Consider the following 16,563-nt stretch of genomic DNA (forward strand, 5'->3'; position numbering starts at 1 on the left):
TTGTGGGCAGATAAGTTTCTTTAGAGTGGTCCTCAGATAATTTAGATGTTGAGGTGACTTACTTGAAGGTGAGACACCTGTCTTGAGGTGACTTACTTGAAGTTATTACTGGGCTTGACTTATGAGGTGATGAATAGAGTTGGCTGCTATACAGGATGAAGAGTTCTATCCTCCACATTCCTCTTTCCGATTGACACATGAACACACACTCGTGTGTGTGTATATATATGCTTGTAGTTTTATCCACACAGATATATCAACATATTTATATAGTTGTCCCTGTCTATAGATAAGTAGATAGATATAGAAATAGAGATTCTTTTCCCACTGCTCATCAACTCAGTCCCCAGTTCGTGTTCAAACATGGTGGTGAACATTTGGTGATGCCCTTCTTTGCAGTCAATTTTCAGAGATTATTTTTTCCAAATATGTGTGTGTGTGCCCCCACTTTGTAATATTCATATATATTTCAGCTTGTACTTATACACAATATATCCACTAGATGGTATACAGTAAACATATGAGACTAGGTGTGTGTTTATGGATCACTCAGATCATCCCAGTTTTATGGTCATTTCTCTACCACAGGGTTGTTGGAATAGAGGGAAACCATGACCACTTCCTCTGTTGTATTCTTTCTAGACTATCCTAACTGTCTGGATTTATATCTATAAGGTTCTGCCAAGAAATCTTGCCCTTCCCTTTGTCGAAGTCTCCAGGAACTTGGGGCTCCCTCCTATCCTGGCCCACGCAGACCTGGTGCTAACAAACTGGACCACTAGGAATCCGGAGAGGTAAGATGAGCAGTGAGAGCTTTGGATTTGAACAGATTGAAACTGAGTAAAGGGCAGTCCTGTGATTTTTATTCTCCCTACAGTAAAGGCCCTGGCTTTTTCAGCTATTTGCGATTAAAGATGTTCATATTTATTTATTCCTATTTATGGTTCCAAAGAAGGATGAACCTGAACACAAGCTCAAAAATCAAAACTCCCAGCATTTTCACTGTGAATACATTGGTACAGGCTACATTTTTCTCATATGCTTCCACATCCAACCTGAATTTCTCAACTTGACCTTCAAGCTCTGCATAATTAGACTTCACTCATTCTTCCTCACCAAATTATCTGCTATTCCCTAACATGCTTTCATTCGCATCAAACTAGGACCATTGACTTCATTAAGTGATGATGATACAGTGTTCATACATGAGTGATTATGGGTGAATTAAGAGTAGGGCTCTAGATAAGTTGGATTGAGAATTTGATGAATGTTATTTCTTCTACCTAGCTGGCATCAATCCTCTGAAAGTTGGCCTGGGAATGTATGTAGGCATTAGTCTAAAGAAGAAGTAGCATGAGTTTTTAATAAGCAATGGAGTGGGTGGAAGAGAAGTATTTAATTTCTCTTGAACTTCATTATCACAGCCAAATTTATTTCAAGAATAGTGTTTTGTAACTTAAAATAGCTAGGGACATTTAGGTTAGATATGAAGAAAAACTCAGCATGAGGTTTGTGGCTAACCACAGTATTGCCAGAGGAGATGATGGGAATCTGTTCTAGAGGACTACACATTTTCCTTAATTATGAATTATAATTATATAATTATTAATTATAATCTTTGATCGATTCTGCTTTCATAACAAAATTGGTGACCAATATTTTCATGAAGAGCTGCTAAATATGACTCAGAGTTTTGACAGAAAGAAATAATATATGTGCAGAAATAATTCTGGTCAAGGCACTGAACATTGAATAAATTGGATTTCTGATTCAAAAAGAGAAAAGCAGGAAATTTTGAAGGGGAAAAAAAAATTCTGGACCAGAATGATTAAATCAAAAATACAACCAGGAGCTAATTGCCCAGTCAGTGAGTACTCAGGGCTGCATCCCAGAGATGCAGACACAGTCCTGGGCTCAGGAGCTTTCCTTCTTGATAATTAACTTTTGGAGTCTTTTAATATGCCTAGCACAGAGCTAAGTGCTATGAACAAATGGAAGACATGGAAGCAGAGTGCACTGACAGGGTTAAAGAATAAGAGTGAATAAATGTCAAAGAGTGACACAAACAATAGCCCATAAGAATTTCAAAGAACCGATATCAGTACAGTCTTTAAAAATCAGGAACAGATCGGTGAGGGGGTAAAACTTGATATATAGTATGAGCTAAAGGTGAGTAAGAGTAGAAGAGTCATAACAGAAATGTGGGTTTGTGCCAATTACAAATCTGTAAGAGGAAGAAGATAATTTATGATGATGGCCACAGGCTAAATGGTCTAGGGCTTATGTATGAGTTGGGATTTAGCTCACTCTTTGTCACATGAAGAGGAAAGAGAGGTCTTACAAGACAGGAAAACTTCTCCCTTCTTCCTTTCTAGGTTCTTTGGTTGGTCTGATAATGAAATTGATGTGAGAGAAATTAATAGGAGAAAAATGAATGTGTGCATGGATGTATGCGTGCTGCAGGTGCATTTGCACACAAAAGTATGTGTGTATGGGACTACAAAAGGCACATCTGGTTTACAAGCTGATTTGTTCTTTTGTTTTCTTTTTCTCTTTGTGGCCATCAATACTGAAATTTGATTAGATCCCTGGAAATCAGGTAAGTTCTCAGAAACTTTAGAATCCATACTAACTAAAAGCTTACAAATACACCAAAAAGAAAGTGTACCAAATTTTATATGTAGTATCTAAACTATCTAAAAATGCCTGAAAAAAAGACTGGAAGGAAATGTGCCAAAAATAACAGTCCAAAAATTAACAGTGGTGCCTCTGCTTTATAAGGATTAAGGGATTAACAACTTTCTTTACTATATTTTCCAATCTGGGTGTAATGAAACAAGTAAAGTGCAATACAGGAAGGAAGGAAGGAAGGAAGGAAGGAAGGAAGGAAGGAAGGAAGGAAGGAGAAAAGAAAGAAAAAAGAAAAGAAAAGAAGAAAAGAAAGGAAAGGAAAGAAAGGAAAGGAAAGGAAAGGAAAGGAAAGGAAAGGAAAGGAAAGGAAAGGAAAGGAAAGAAAGAGGAAGGAAGGAAGGAAGGAAGGAAGGAAGGAAGGAAGGAAGGAAGGAAGGAAGAAAGGAAGAAAGGAAGAAAGGAAGAAAGAAAGGAAGAAAAAGAAAGAAAGAGAAAAAGACTAGAGCTTGTGGGACAGGTCTGGTCCAGACATCTGTAGTCTCCTCTTTCCCCAGAGAGCAAAATTAGCCTCTAAATTGGCATTTTCACTCCCATTGCCAAACCTCAGCCCCAGAAGGGGTTCAGTGTAATAGCTGTAGATCAGAAGACAAAAGGTGGAAGGGTAAAGACACCACTTTCCACACTAGTGTAACTCTGCTGCACAATGGAGTTCCTGACTTATTTTTCCTTTGTGTTTGTTTTTCATCTCTTGTCATGCTTAAAATGTTAGAGGCAGAAGTGATTTATGGGGTGAGATTTTAGGTTTTATAGACTGGATTGACTTCCGGGATCTTTGAATCTATGTGATAACTGGTCATTTAAAATTGATCCTTGCCTAACAGTCTTCCTGCTTCCTTCTATTCTAATACAGCACTTGGGGGGTGGGGGAAGTCACTGATGAGAAAAAGCACGAGCCTGAATTATGATATAGTCCTGCCCTCTTCCTGTAACTAATCAGCCGCATGACTCTGGGGAAACCATTTTGCTTCTTTGGGTCATAGTTTCATATTTAAAACAGGAGTATGGAATTAGCTACTCTCTGTGGTCACTACAGCTCTAAGACTCTCTGCTCCTGACAGGAATGGTGTGATGGGCCCCAGATTGGCCTTGTGGAGGATCAGAAGTACCTGCTCACTTAACGCTTCAGCCGACCTGCAGGGATTATGAACTAGGACAATCAGGGCCATGCTAGACTTAGAGTCCTCAGGTCTGGTGAATGTGGGCTGGAATAGATCTGCTCTCTTTCATTCCTGAACATGGCTGGAGGTGGATGCTCCTCCTCAGGTCTGTTCTTTGGAGACCAGAGGGTTTCTTTCAGAGTCCCCTTGCTCTCGCAGGTGTCAGACTCTGAGTGGCCTATGGACAATGTGCGTCACAGTGACCAAACCTCACTAACCATGTGGTCATTTCCTTTCCAAGGAACTTGGACATCATTGTCTCACTTCCTGGGGGAGAGAGCCTGCGTGGCTTTATACTGGTGACTGTTTTGGTGGAGAAAGCTGCAGTACCTGGGATTATGGTATTTTCTTCAGAACACTTTTTTTTTTTTTTAACATAATGAGTTATTCGCGTGAGCTTTACTTCCCACCAAGTCCCTTTCCCTATGGTGAACTAATCAATATAGATGAGCACAGGCCTTGTCCTATTTGGTTTATGTCTGAGAAAAGAGGTCTGAGTACTAGCCCACCCACAGAGATAACTCCTGTTTCTCAACTACCGTGGAACTTGGAATGACTGTTCATCCATTCAACAGACAAGCCTAGTTCTGAGTAAGAATGTCTGGGGGAACAAGAAAGGCACTGTTCTGGCCTCTGCAGATCACCATGCAGTGAAGGAAGATAGACTGATGATGTATAGGGTAACAACAACAACAACAAAGGCAGTGTTTCATGAAAAGATTGCAGGGTCAGGCAAAGGAAAATGGGAGCTGAAGCTAAAATCCCCGTGAAGTACAGGACCTAAACAGGAGGTGGGAATGAGGGGTGGGGAGTAGTATTCCTGCCCCAGAGAACTGTTTTTGCAAAGCCTCAGAGGACAATGAATCTTCATTGAGATTTCCTAGCCCCAGGGTGTTACAAACTTGAATTCCTACTGGGGTCAGGCTGGTACCTGAAAGGTCAGGTGTAAAGCAAAGGAAAAGGAAGGTGGAGTGGCAGGTGATCCACTAGAGATTTTGTGCCTTGCGCAAAGATATTTAAGTGAGATCTATGTCTTTCCTCACTGCTGCCTTCCCAAGTAAGCATACTTTGAGCGTTTTCTGAGTCCTTAGGAGAGTGACCAGATTGTGGTACAATTCTTTTAGCATCCCTCTTTCCCTCTCAAAATTGAAACTATATGGTTACTTTACTTCTCATTCTTGTGTTTAGTTCATTGAGAGCTACAGAGTAAAGTATCCCAAATACAGCTTCAGTAACCTGGAGACCTCCAGAGACAAGGAAGGCTTCCTGGTGGAGGAGGCTCTGACGCTAAGGAATCTACAGAATCTGATTTTATGTACACCAGCACTCAGGAGTGAGAGTGCCCTAGTTCAAGATCACAGGAAGAACGAGTAGAAGTAGAAATGATCATAATGTGAGATAAATACAAAAGGAACAAAATGGATATGGTTATGCCCTTGAGAGTTACAAGAAGTAGCAGCCAATGGGAAAGATCCAGAAAGACTTAACTATGGATTAAGGAGATTCTGGCTCTCAAGAAGACCTCACAGCCCCTCTAGGGCAGGAATGGCCCCGTCAGGGAGCCCTGCCAAGCAGTCCAGCAGTCAGAGGGGCCCCTTCCTCCAGGTTCCCACAGCACTGCTGCTCACTCCCTCTCAACAGACTGAATGCTAATGAACTGAGTGAAACGAATCTCCTCTTCAGGCACTTGTTCAGGCCGTGAATGCCATCCTGCAGCACAGCGACAACTCCCTGCTCCGAGCCCTGCAGCAACTGAGACTCTCCATTCAGGACATCACCAGAACCTTAGGACAAATGCACAGTAAGAGGCTCTTGAAGACTGAGGGCTCTGCCTGGGACAAAAGGGCCCGGAGGTTTGGCGACATCCACAAGATGGTGCTGGTGCATTAGCTTTTTTTTAAGGCCACCAACTGCTATTCATGCTACTGGAAAATGATCTCTCTGCAGAGATTTTCTTCTGGTTTTATCCTTCTTTATATTCTCTTGTGATTCGATGGCTTCCACTTCTCATTGGCCATGTATTTCTTTGCATGTGGCGGTCTTGCATGAAACTGGGGAGGGAGAGGTGGAGCACACAATACTGGTGGTACAGCCTCTATCCAAGGTTACTGCAAGGGTGGAATTAGGGCATGAGGGAGTGTATCCTTACACTCTCTAAAGCTTCTTTTAGTCTTTGTTCTTAAGTGGGACCTGAGATGCTGGACCTTGGCTTTGGGCCTTATCTGAGGGCATTTCCAGTGCTCCTCCTCTGGGTCTAGTTTAGGGATGTTATCATGGTGTGGTCAGTTATGTGGCCCACCCTCCCTTTGTTTGATCATATATTGTTCTGATGACTGTAGTTCTTCAACTTCCTCTATCGCAAGCATTTGGAAAATGTAACTAGTGTGTATTTAAGGAAGGTGTGGGAGAGGGGTGTGATCTGTTTAACCAGGGATAATAAAATAAGTATCAGTTTCCCTGAATCTTTCCTCACTGACAGATGGAGGGAGTCCAGGAAAGGAGAGGTTTCTGGGAAACAGGACAGGAGGGAGGAAGGGAAGGAGCAAGGGGGAACATCAGGTGGTGCCCAGCTTTACTGCCTATTATTAAAGGAGTAAATTTACTTGTCATCTCAGACTCTGCACTAGTGGAAGTCCATCTGAAGTCACAGCACAGTCACAGTATCATAGGCATAATACATTATTTTCAACTTCCTGTTTTATATTTCAGAATCACATTTCCTCTATTTCCCTGAATTTTAATTTTAAAGCCCTCCTGATCACATCAGTAGGTCTCTTGCCAAACAAGCTCTCCAAAGTGAGTGACGTGGATTTTCACCTTGCCGAGTGACCCTGAGTTTATTACTCAGGATAGCAAGACCAGGACAAATGAATGAGTGAAAACAAGTAGTCTAGAAGCTCATGGGAGACCTGCGTGCCTGTCACAGTGCCTGCGGCAGTGAGATGGCACAGCCATGTCCATCGCAGGCTTCCTAGAGCTCTTTTCTTCAGCCCAGGCCAGCACCAGCACTCTCTTGATTATCCTCTGCAAGGAGTCTGATGGCCTGGGGAGGTACCAGGGCTACTTGCTTTGTTTTCCTGAAAGGCAAATTATTGCACACAGACATAATTTATTTTAAAGGTTTTACCTGCGGTCACTGCAATGAAATAGATGAATGCATCGACTGCATTTTCCAAAGAGAGCCACAGCATCTTCCATGCCATAGACTCCTTTACAGTGCTCCTTTGACATGCCTGTGGTCTGTGTCCTTGCTTGTGATGTTGGTGGGCTGGTGACATGCCTATAATCAATAACATGTGGTAGAAGTGACCCTGCATGGGTTCTTGGGCAAGGCTAGAGAAGGTGATTCAACCGCCACCCTGGATACTGAGTCACCACATAAAAATACAACGCACTCTGAGGCCACCATGCTGTGAATGAGGCTGTCAGACCACACAGGGAGCCCAAATGTAGGCGCTCCAGTTGGCTCCTGGCCCAGAAGTGAATGAGCCCCCTTGGATGATTCCAAGTTCCCAACTTCAGATCATCCTGTCTTCAAATCTTCCCACCTTAGGACCCAAACACTACGAAGCAGATAAAAGCCATCCTCTGTGTTCTGTCCAAATTTCTAACCCACAGAGGCCACAAGTGTAATATACTGGCTGTTTTATGCCACTAGCTTTCGAGTGGTTTGTTTTGCAGCTATAGTAAACAGAAAAATGAAATTATAAAAATGACAAATACTAGACTCTGCAAGTTTCACAGAATCACACAAATTTCTTAGTCACTGTGTCTGGCTTATAGTTAATGACTTTTTTCTGCAAGATCAATAGAGCTTCCCCTGCTTTTTCCAACCAGATGGAGCTCACCAAAAAATTATTTCTTTTTGAGCTTAACTTTAGCAAGAGTTGTGTGCTGTACTTCCTTCCTCCCTAAATATCTCACTGCTAGGCAGGATAGCCTGAAAACATGCCCATGGCAGAAGAGAAGGTACTCTTTATTGTAAGGCTGCAGTTTGCTTTTCTGAGGACCACATGCTGTCACTAGGCCTTTGCTCAGCCCACATGTGACTTCTACCTTACATAAGTCCTCAGCACGGGTTGGGAAATAAAACCAGATTACTCTGTTTTCATAGCCTGACTCTTCTTAAGGCAGAAGTCCGTAACAGCACCACACAGATAGACTGTGCCCACCTCACCATGCACTGCTTGCTGCATGTCAGCACTGTGCACCGGCAGAATCCATGGCCAGCTTCCCTTTTCTTGGTGATTTGTAGAGAACTCAACCAGCTCTGAGTGTTGTGCTCAGCTGGAAGACTAAAATATGTTCGGATTTCCAAGCATCCAGATTACACTGGCGTGACTTCTGGCATGTTTCTTTACAGCTCTTGTTTTTAAGAATTAATTTCCTCCTTAGAAAAGCTGAGGGATAAATTTCTCTCCAAGAAACCATGGAGATTTTTGCTTTGTATTTCCTTCTGAATCAACACAATTTCTAGCTTCTCCTTGACTGACTGGTTTTGTAAGAATTTTTCCTTTAAATAGTATAACAGGGAGTCAAACTGTTTCCTTGTAACACTTTGATATGTGTTTAAAGCAGGATTCTTAATCAGTGAATCAGTGCTAAATGGTAAACCTCTGCTACTATTTCCATCTGACAATTGGCCCACTTAATTCTGTCTAAAGAATTTTTCTTCCTGATTTGAAAATTTATTTTGTCTAAAACCAATTGGAAACACAGTTCTTGTTTTCATTTTTGTTATCTTAAATAGAAGTTTAAAAGTGGTGTGTGATTAGAACACTCTTAGATTTGTTGAAAGCATTTTTAACATTTGTATAAAAGAATTTGTGATAAAGGCTCCTGAATATCCTGTTTGGTCTGAAGGAGGTAATTACAGTCAGAACAGCCTACTGGTGATAAAAGCCTGCTAGTAATAAAAATGGTCCTTAACCTTTGAAAAAATAAACTAAAAAATAAAACCAATTGGAAAAGAATTAACACTGGAATTCTTCTCTACTAAATACCATGGGATAATATTTCTAAAGTTGTCTTCACTCGTGGATTGGTTACACACAATAACCTGAGTATACCCTAGTCACCTGAGCCACCATATTTTACCGTAAGTCCAATTTTATTATGTCAGTGCATCAAATCTAGAAGCATGCCTACAAAAACCCAAATATAATAAATAGTTCCATAAGTCTTTGCAGAAGATGTTTTAAGGCAAACAAGAGAGAATATACATTGCACATCACACATCAAAAATATCCAAAAATCTACAATGATAATTATTATTGCATATGGTCAAAATTCACTCAGATTTGCTTACATATTAATAACTTTTTGTCTTGCCCATCAGTCCATTACGCACATTTCTTTTACCACAAAGATTTCCTCTAGTGAAGACCTGCTGCTGGCAAACTCTCTCATCTGCAAATTGCCGTTTCACTCCCATTCCTTTAGAATATTTTTGCTAACAGCTATATTCTTTTAGATGTTGAGTAGATAAGTCCAACATCTTTTGGCTTCTGTTGTCACTATTGGGAAACTACATGTCAGTCTGTTACTTGTTTGGGGCAACCTAACCTATCTTTTTCTTGTCTGTTTGTGACTTTTTCTTTATGGGTCAGTCTTTCTGTTGTTCTGTTTATGACATGTAGGCTTCATTATGCTTCTTTAATTGATATGATTCATCATTCTGGAAAGTCCTCATCCATTAAATCCTCAAAGGTTGTAGGATACGATGGGACAGGACCTCACTGTCCTCTGTCATCCTACTGCAACTGTGATTAAAGTTAGACCTTGGTCCACTATCCTCCATTCTCTTAACGTCTTGCTGTTTTTTCCTCATCTCTTTATTTCTCTGTGCTTCATTCTGGATTAATTCTTATGATCTAATTAATTAGTTTTCAGCAGCTTCTGATCTGCTGCCAAATACATATGTCAAATAGGTTATTTTATTGTCTCCTTTCCAAAACATATTTTATTAATTTCTAACCTGTTAATTTTTTACAATTTTCGTTCCTTGTAGACATTTTCAAGCTTGCCTTTGTTTTTCTCCAACATACTATGTGTATCCATTTTATAATTTGTATGTGATGATTCTAATATTGGAAACTTGATTCTGTTTCCTTCTTGTTATTTCTTTTTTACTATTGATTCTCATTGCTGGCTGTCATGTTTTCTTGTGTCTGCGATTGCTTTTTTTGCCTTTTTTTCCCCTAGGTATTGTTCATTGTCCTTGAAACATTGTTTGTAGGCAGTCTTTTGAAACTGGGGTAAAGAAATATTTGTATTCAATTCTTCCTGGTTCTTGGGGACATTAAAATTCTGGACCATCTTGACAAGCTCAGCAAGTGAGGGCCCATGTACTAATCAGGGAATTAAACTTGGGCTGAAAATGTGCAAAAAAAAAAAAAAAAAACAATGCCAAGATACCCCCAATTTTGTCTCCTAGGGCAAGCAACAGGGGGGTGGCAGCTAGATGCACAGTGATATTAAGATATAGGCAGTTGGGATCCCCAGATTAATATGAGCAGGGTATCCTGTAAAATTCCTCACTATGGCTGGGATCAGGGTCTTACTAATGGCCCATATCATACAGAGAAGCCACCAAAACCAAGCCCAGGTGTACCTGGATTGGCAAATGCCTTCAGGGAAAAATGCTTTTGCCACTCTAATTTTCTGTCTCCCTTCCTAGGTTCCCGCTTTCCCTTAAATTTTTGCTTGGCAGTTCCTTGCTATTTCTTCAGCTTCTTGATGCCTTTAAGATGTTTGCTTCTCTTATCCCTCTTTTCAGATTGTTTTTAGTGGAAGGATAAGTCCAAGTGAGATAGTACCCTATTGCCCCCAAATGAAAGTCTCTTTCTAGAGTATCGTTTGCATCCTTTCCTTTATCTCTGTTTCCATCAATTGCTCTGGAACTGGCTCTCATTATCACTTGCCAGGACTCTGCAGTGACCTTTCCCATCCTGTCTCTCATCTGCCCTTTACCTAGTCTAATTCATTCTCTACACAGAAGCCTGAAGTGTAGGCCCTTACTCCTCAAACTCTTCTCTCCTGGCACATTGCAGTAAGGTAGCCTCTAGCCACATGTGGCTATTGAACACTTGAAATGTGATCAGTGTGACTGGGGAACTAAATTTGAATCCTGTTTAAACAAATGAAATTGAAATTAAAAATAGAATCAATGTAAAATAGTTTTTTGTTAAACACAGCTATACTATGGAATAGGTCATATTTTCAGTTTTCAACTTAATTGTTGAAAATTAAGCATCCAAATTGAAATGTAGTAAGCTTAAAATAAATGTTTAAAATATTTTACTTACTTATCTGTTGGAGAGAGAGAGAGAGAGAGAGAGCGCTTGGGGAAGAGCAGAGGGAAAAGGATAAGCAGACTCTGCAATTAGTGGGAAGCTGGACTCTGGGATTGATTTCACGACCCTGAGATCAGGGCCTGAGGTTGAAATCAAAAGTCAGTGGCTTAACCAACTGAGCTACATAGGTGCCCCAAGCGTAAAATAAATCTTAAGTTTGTAAGCATATACAGAAAATTTCAAAAATTTATTACTAAAAACTTATTAATAGTTTTTATATTATCTTTTGAAATGAAAATATTCTGGATTATTGTGAGTTAGCTAAAATGTAATATTGGTATTAATTTTGCCAGCTTTTTTTACCTTTTGAAATATGACCACTAGAAAATTTTAAATTACATATGCCCATCACATTACATTCCTATTGCATGCACTAGTTTATCCATTCTTCTTCTTCTCCTTCTTCTTCTCCTTCTTCTTCTCCTTCTCCTTCTCCTTCTCCTTCTCCTTCTTCTTCTTCTTCTTCTTCTTCTTCTTTTCTTCTTCTTCTTCTTCTTCTTTTTTAAGATTTTATTTATTCGTGAGAGACAGAGAGAGAGACAGAGAGAGGCAGAGACACAGGCAGAGGGAGAAGCAGGCTCCCTGCAGGGAGCCTGATGCGCGACTGGATCCCCGGTCCCCAGGATCAGGCCCTGGGCTGAAGGCGGTGCTAAACCGCTGAGCCCCCCGGGCTGCCCCCATTATTCTAAAGAAAAGGCCAAACAAAATCTTTAATCCTTTCTGCAGCATTCAGCATGGTCTGAGCCCAGAATATTTTAATTTCAATTCATCTTTATTTGACACCACTTGTTCTTTCTAATACTAGATTTTAGTTCCCAAAAAGAATTTTTGTCCTGAGCACGTTCCCAAGGTGCACACGAGTTGTGTCTTTCCACAAGGTCAGCTTCATTCGGTAATAAAGCAAAGTCGATCATAATTATAGAGCAGGTTCGAGATTCCAAAGTCAGCAGCTCACCAGGTGACTAAACGCGGCTCCTTCCAGCGCACGCAGAGCGAACAGGAGGCAAGTCACACGACAAACGAGGTCGCAGAAGCAGTGGCCACAGCCAGAGTCGGTCCGGTGGGTCCGGGGCGGGCCGGCACCTGGTGCTTCTGCTGTTCCCGCAGGGCAGGGCCTCGGGGATCTCCCGTCGGAGACCGTGGAGAGGGACCGCCAGAGCCTGGCAGCCGCTGCCTTTTTAGGGTGGTCAGACACAGAGGGGTCACGTCTGAGGAGGCTGACAGCTCGCTGCCCGGGTCCTCCCGTAATAAAGGGATTGAATCAGTCTCGGGCTCCTGCAGACCCCCTCTGGTTCTGCGTGTGGTCAGGCCTGGGTCCCCAGGACACCTCCCAGGAGCAGTACCCTTACCTGCCTACCTCATTGCTTGGCACAGGCCCCTGCTTGACGTGAGAGACCCCACCTTGCTCTCTACAACTTTCTTCACCCTCAAGGCTTGTTTACACTCTTCCTTCTGTTTCATACATTTTTTTCTATTCACCTTCTGTCTGATTGGCTCCGACTGACACTTCAGATTTAAGCCCAGGTTTCATCCAAGCGCATAGAGCGGCTTGCAGCCTGCCAACAATGCTACCAAGTCTGGGAAAAGGGGAAGGGGCTAGAGCGTCATAGCAACAGAAAAGACCAACAAGACCAACATCAGGGGTGGGGACCAAGGACTGGCAGAGGGTAGGTACCATCAGAGGCAGGAGGACGTGCCCAGGAAGCGAACGTGATTTCACAGCTGGTTGGAAAAGATCACGTTGCCTCTGGCAAAGATGTGCCACTTGGAAGACTGAATTGAGTTCGGCCTGATGGGGTGATTGTTTTCAAAGTAAACGGGGGCTCTGAGGGAGGATGATGAACTTGCTTTGAGACCTGTCATGCTTAAGATGATGATAAGACATCCAGAAGTATATGGCTTTGACAGTTGTAATTACACGAAAAAGTTACAGTTTAGTGGTCGTGAGCATCAGATGTATGGTTCGATTATGCGTCTACAATGCTTCATCGCAGGTGTTGGTAACACAGCACCTGCTGTTACTTCTCCAAGTGGGACAGGACGAATGTTGTTAATGTAAGGTCAAAACACTACAGTAATTCAGTGTTTGTGGTTTTACAGCACTGATCCAAAGCAAGGCTTTCCTGGTTTTGCTTTGTGTAAATACTACTTCTCAATATAAAATCTAAATCCCTACCCCTGAAAAATTTAAAAGCAAGTTCCCTCAGGTTTTTCCAAACAAAAGAAAAATAATGCTTCTGACACAAAAATTATTATCAGTGTAAACAAATCAGAAGCAGATGTTATATTTCTCTAGAGATTCACTTGGATTTAAAAGAGAAGGATGCTTGACCACGATATTTTGTGTTTTGCTGAACACAACAACAGAAACACTGGAAGGTGTCTGGCCAGGTGTTAAATGGACCTGTGGTTGGCCCTCCGGGCAAAAGATGTAGAGTCCTTGGTGCCTTTTTCCCTGCTCTACTCAGAAGCCACCATGGAAGGGAAAGGAGGGAGCATAACTTGGGTGTGTTCTTGGAGCCTCTGTGTCATCATCTTGTAGGAAATGCCCTTCTTAGCTAAAATGTGCCCACATTACACCCAGAAACCAGAACCATGGTTCTGCTACCTTACCAGCCCCATGTTAACAGAGCAGTAGGTTCTCTACTTGGTATTTTCTGAATGGTGTTCAGAGTCATTCTCCAAAATATATTTCCTAGTAGTGTGTTCTTTTTGATGATTTTTATCTCTCTGTTATAGTTCTAATTTTGTTCATGTGTCATTCTCTTGATTTTCTCGATTTGTCTTTCTGTGTTTTCTTATAGTTCACTTAGCACCCTTAAGACAGATATTTTGAATTAATTTTATCAGGCACATCATAGGTCTGCATTTCTTTTGGATCAACTACAAAGTTATTTTGTTCCTTTGGTAGTGTCATATTTCCTTGATTTTTTTAATGTTCTGTGAATCTTTGCATTGCTGCAAGAAATATTTGAAGAGGTATTCTTCAAATATTGGAAGGAAATACCTTCCATCAGCCCTGGTAGGGATTCAGAGGCTTTTCCGGAAGGCTGTGGATATGCCATCTCCATACTACTTGCCCCCTCTTGTGGCAGAAGTTTTATTTTATTTTATTTTTGTATATTTTTTTTATTGGAGTTCGATTTGTCTTATACTATATGTATAACACCCAGTGTTCATCCCATCAAGTGCCCTCCTCAGTGCCTGTCACCCAGCTTTAATTGTGTGTGCCTTCTCTTGATCCTGCAAAGCCAGGCCAGGGGCTGACCGCCTTCCATTTGCCTTCCCTAGGGCAGTGTTCAAGACTCAAATGTGTGCTCTTTCTCCCAATCCCACAGAATCAACCAGTTTGCTGCATGAGCTCACTAATCATCAGTAAAAACTCACTCTTTCGGCCTACAGGAGTGCACACAGAGCTGGCCACAGAGTGGGTGAAGACACTACAAGCAGAGGGGTCCCGGTGCTAGTTGGGGTAATTGTGCCCGAGATTGCGAATCCGAGAAACCACCAAGGAGCCGACAGCGATGCAAACACACGAGGCTTTATTTACAAGCTCGAGCTTGGGTCCAAGTATACCCGACACAGCGGAGCAGGGACTTGGACCCCGAGACTAAGAGGCCTAGCAGCTTTATAGGGGCCAGTGGCCCATGGGATAGGCAGAAAGTTGCACAGTCCTGTCGGTCCACATGCAGGTGGCCGATTGAATTACATTTTACCTATAGTATCCATTTGAGCTGGCCTATTACTGAGCCGATTTCCGATTAGGGTGCCCTGGGCTCGACTAGGGTGGGGCAGCGCCCTAAGCAATAAGCAGGTCGTGTGGGGGCACAGGAGGTGGCCGGTGCAGAACAGAATGGAGTTAGTCCTGCTCTGCTTATCGAGGTGTAGGGGATTTTTGCAAATTTCCTGGGTCCCACATAATCTTCGGGGGAAGCATGCTCAGAATGTCACGGGAGGGTTTCTTAACAGGATCTGTGAGGTGATTGGTATAATCTGCATCCCTTTAATGCCCCCCCCACACACACACACACAAGAGCCCCACGTGGCAGGCTGCTAACTCCTCCCCATACCCGGTCTCCCCAGTTGTGTGGCATGCCTCCACGTTCTGGATGGGGTGAGAAAGAAACGGGTCCGCTTGGCAGGATTCCTATACAGCTGGGGACACCAGGCGCTCGCTCATATGCGCTCCTTTTCCCTCACGGGAAAAATCAGCCCTAGAAAGCCTCTCGGCCCTGGGCTGCTGCCGCCGCCGTGCGGACTGAGCCATGTGAGCAAAACAAAATGTTCTTACCTTCTTCGATGTATCCAGTTCCCGATCTTGTTGCTCAGGGGAGGGCTGGAACTTAAACCAATTCCTGGATGTTCGCAAAGACGCTCTTGTCTGTGTGTGATCGTCTGAACCAGTGTTCTTGGTGGGGCAGACAGTGGAAAGCTGTTACTCTACCGTGAGGATGACCTCATCCCTACATTCTGATTCCAGTGCAGGGCTCTTCCGTGTGCACGTGTGAGCATGTGCATGCTTGTTGCTGCTCACCACTCTTGTCCCTTTTGTGAATGCGGATGTTTCCTTATATTTGTAATGGCCTCGTATCTTTTTGTACGTTTTTTTGTACATCCTGGTGGCCTGCTTCTTGTTAGTTAGTGCGTTGCAAATATTGTGGTTTGTCTTAGGACTTTTGAAAGTGGGACTTTTACATTTAAACATAGTCAAAGTATCTATCCTTTCTTTTGCCAAGTCTATGTTTTAGGAAGTCTTGCCTAAGATTTTGTTTCATAGTGATAGGTCATAAGTATATTTTCCTGCATTTTCTCCTGAAATTGTTGTTTTGTCTCTTACATTTTAGTCCTTAATTCACATAATCATTATCTATATGTAATGCGACATGGGAAATAAATTCAATTTACTTTCTTTGAATAATCCTTAATCTGCAATATTGTCACTGTCTTATATCAGACTTTATGAAATGACTGGCTCTGTTACCAGGTTTTCTATTCTCTTTCATTGTCTGTCTTCCCCAGCAGGAATATCATTTGTCTTAAGAACTATAGCTTCATAGTATTTCTCATTTCAAATGAAGAAAACCCCCTTGTCTTGGCCTGCTTTTCCAGGAGTGCCTGTACTATTTTCAACACTTTGCCTTTCATGTAAACTGCTAGAATCAGCTTTTCTCAAATTGCACTGAAAAAAAATCTGTTAAAAATTTTGCTCACTTTACATTAAATCCATACATTAATTTGGAGAAAAATATCATGATTCTGATATTATATGCGATCTTTCTGTCTCATGATCAAGGGTGTGGAGAATCAGAGAATAGCAGAGAAACACCGACTAAGGTTGTTGGGCAAGCCACTCCAAATCA

The 16,563-nt window shown here is 42.1% G+C and overlaps 1 protein-coding gene and 2 long non-coding RNA genes across 14 annotated transcripts in view; 1 reads left to right on the top strand and 2 right to left on the bottom strand.

The window, feature by feature from the left end:
- LOC140604890 (uncharacterized) overlaps positions 1-16,530 on the bottom strand; it is a 115,145-nt gene extending 98,615 nt beyond the window's left edge. The window contains exon 1 of the long non-coding RNA XR_012007711.1: positions 15,495-16,530. This is a non-coding gene — a long non-coding RNA (uncharacterized lncRNA). The remainder of the gene's footprint in view (positions 1-15,494) is intronic.
- Positions 1-16,563, top strand: part of IDO2 (indoleamine 2,3-dioxygenase 2) — a 55,957-nt gene that overhangs the window by 28,621 nt on the left and 10,773 nt on the right. For all 12 annotated transcript variants that reach the window (XR_012007705.1, XR_012007706.1, XM_072776571.1 and 9 more), the window contains 4 exons: positions 676-794; positions 2,585-2,599; positions 4,090-4,189; positions 5,532-5,649. Coding sequence is in view for 10 of the 12 variants with exons in the window: in XM_072776571.1 (XP_072632672.1) it covers positions 676-794; positions 2,585-2,599; positions 4,090-4,189; positions 5,532-5,649 (352 nt within the window). In the remaining 2 variants the exon portion in view is untranslated. The remainder of the gene's footprint in view (positions 1-675; positions 795-2,584; positions 2,600-4,089; positions 4,190-5,531; positions 5,650-16,563) is intronic.
- Positions 3,660-15,483, bottom strand: LOC140604891 (uncharacterized). Its single transcript, XR_012007712.1, has 2 exons — positions 12,561-15,483; positions 3,660-12,377 (listed from the first exon to the last, which is right to left on the bottom strand). It is a non-coding gene; the product is annotated as an uncharacterized lncRNA (long non-coding RNA).

This window comes from Canis lupus, chromosome 15, assembly GCF_048164855.1.
Source record: "Canis lupus baileyi chromosome 15, mCanLup2.hap1, whole genome shotgun sequence".
NCBI classification, from domain to species: Eukaryota; Metazoa; Chordata; class Mammalia; order Carnivora; family Canidae; genus Canis; species Canis lupus.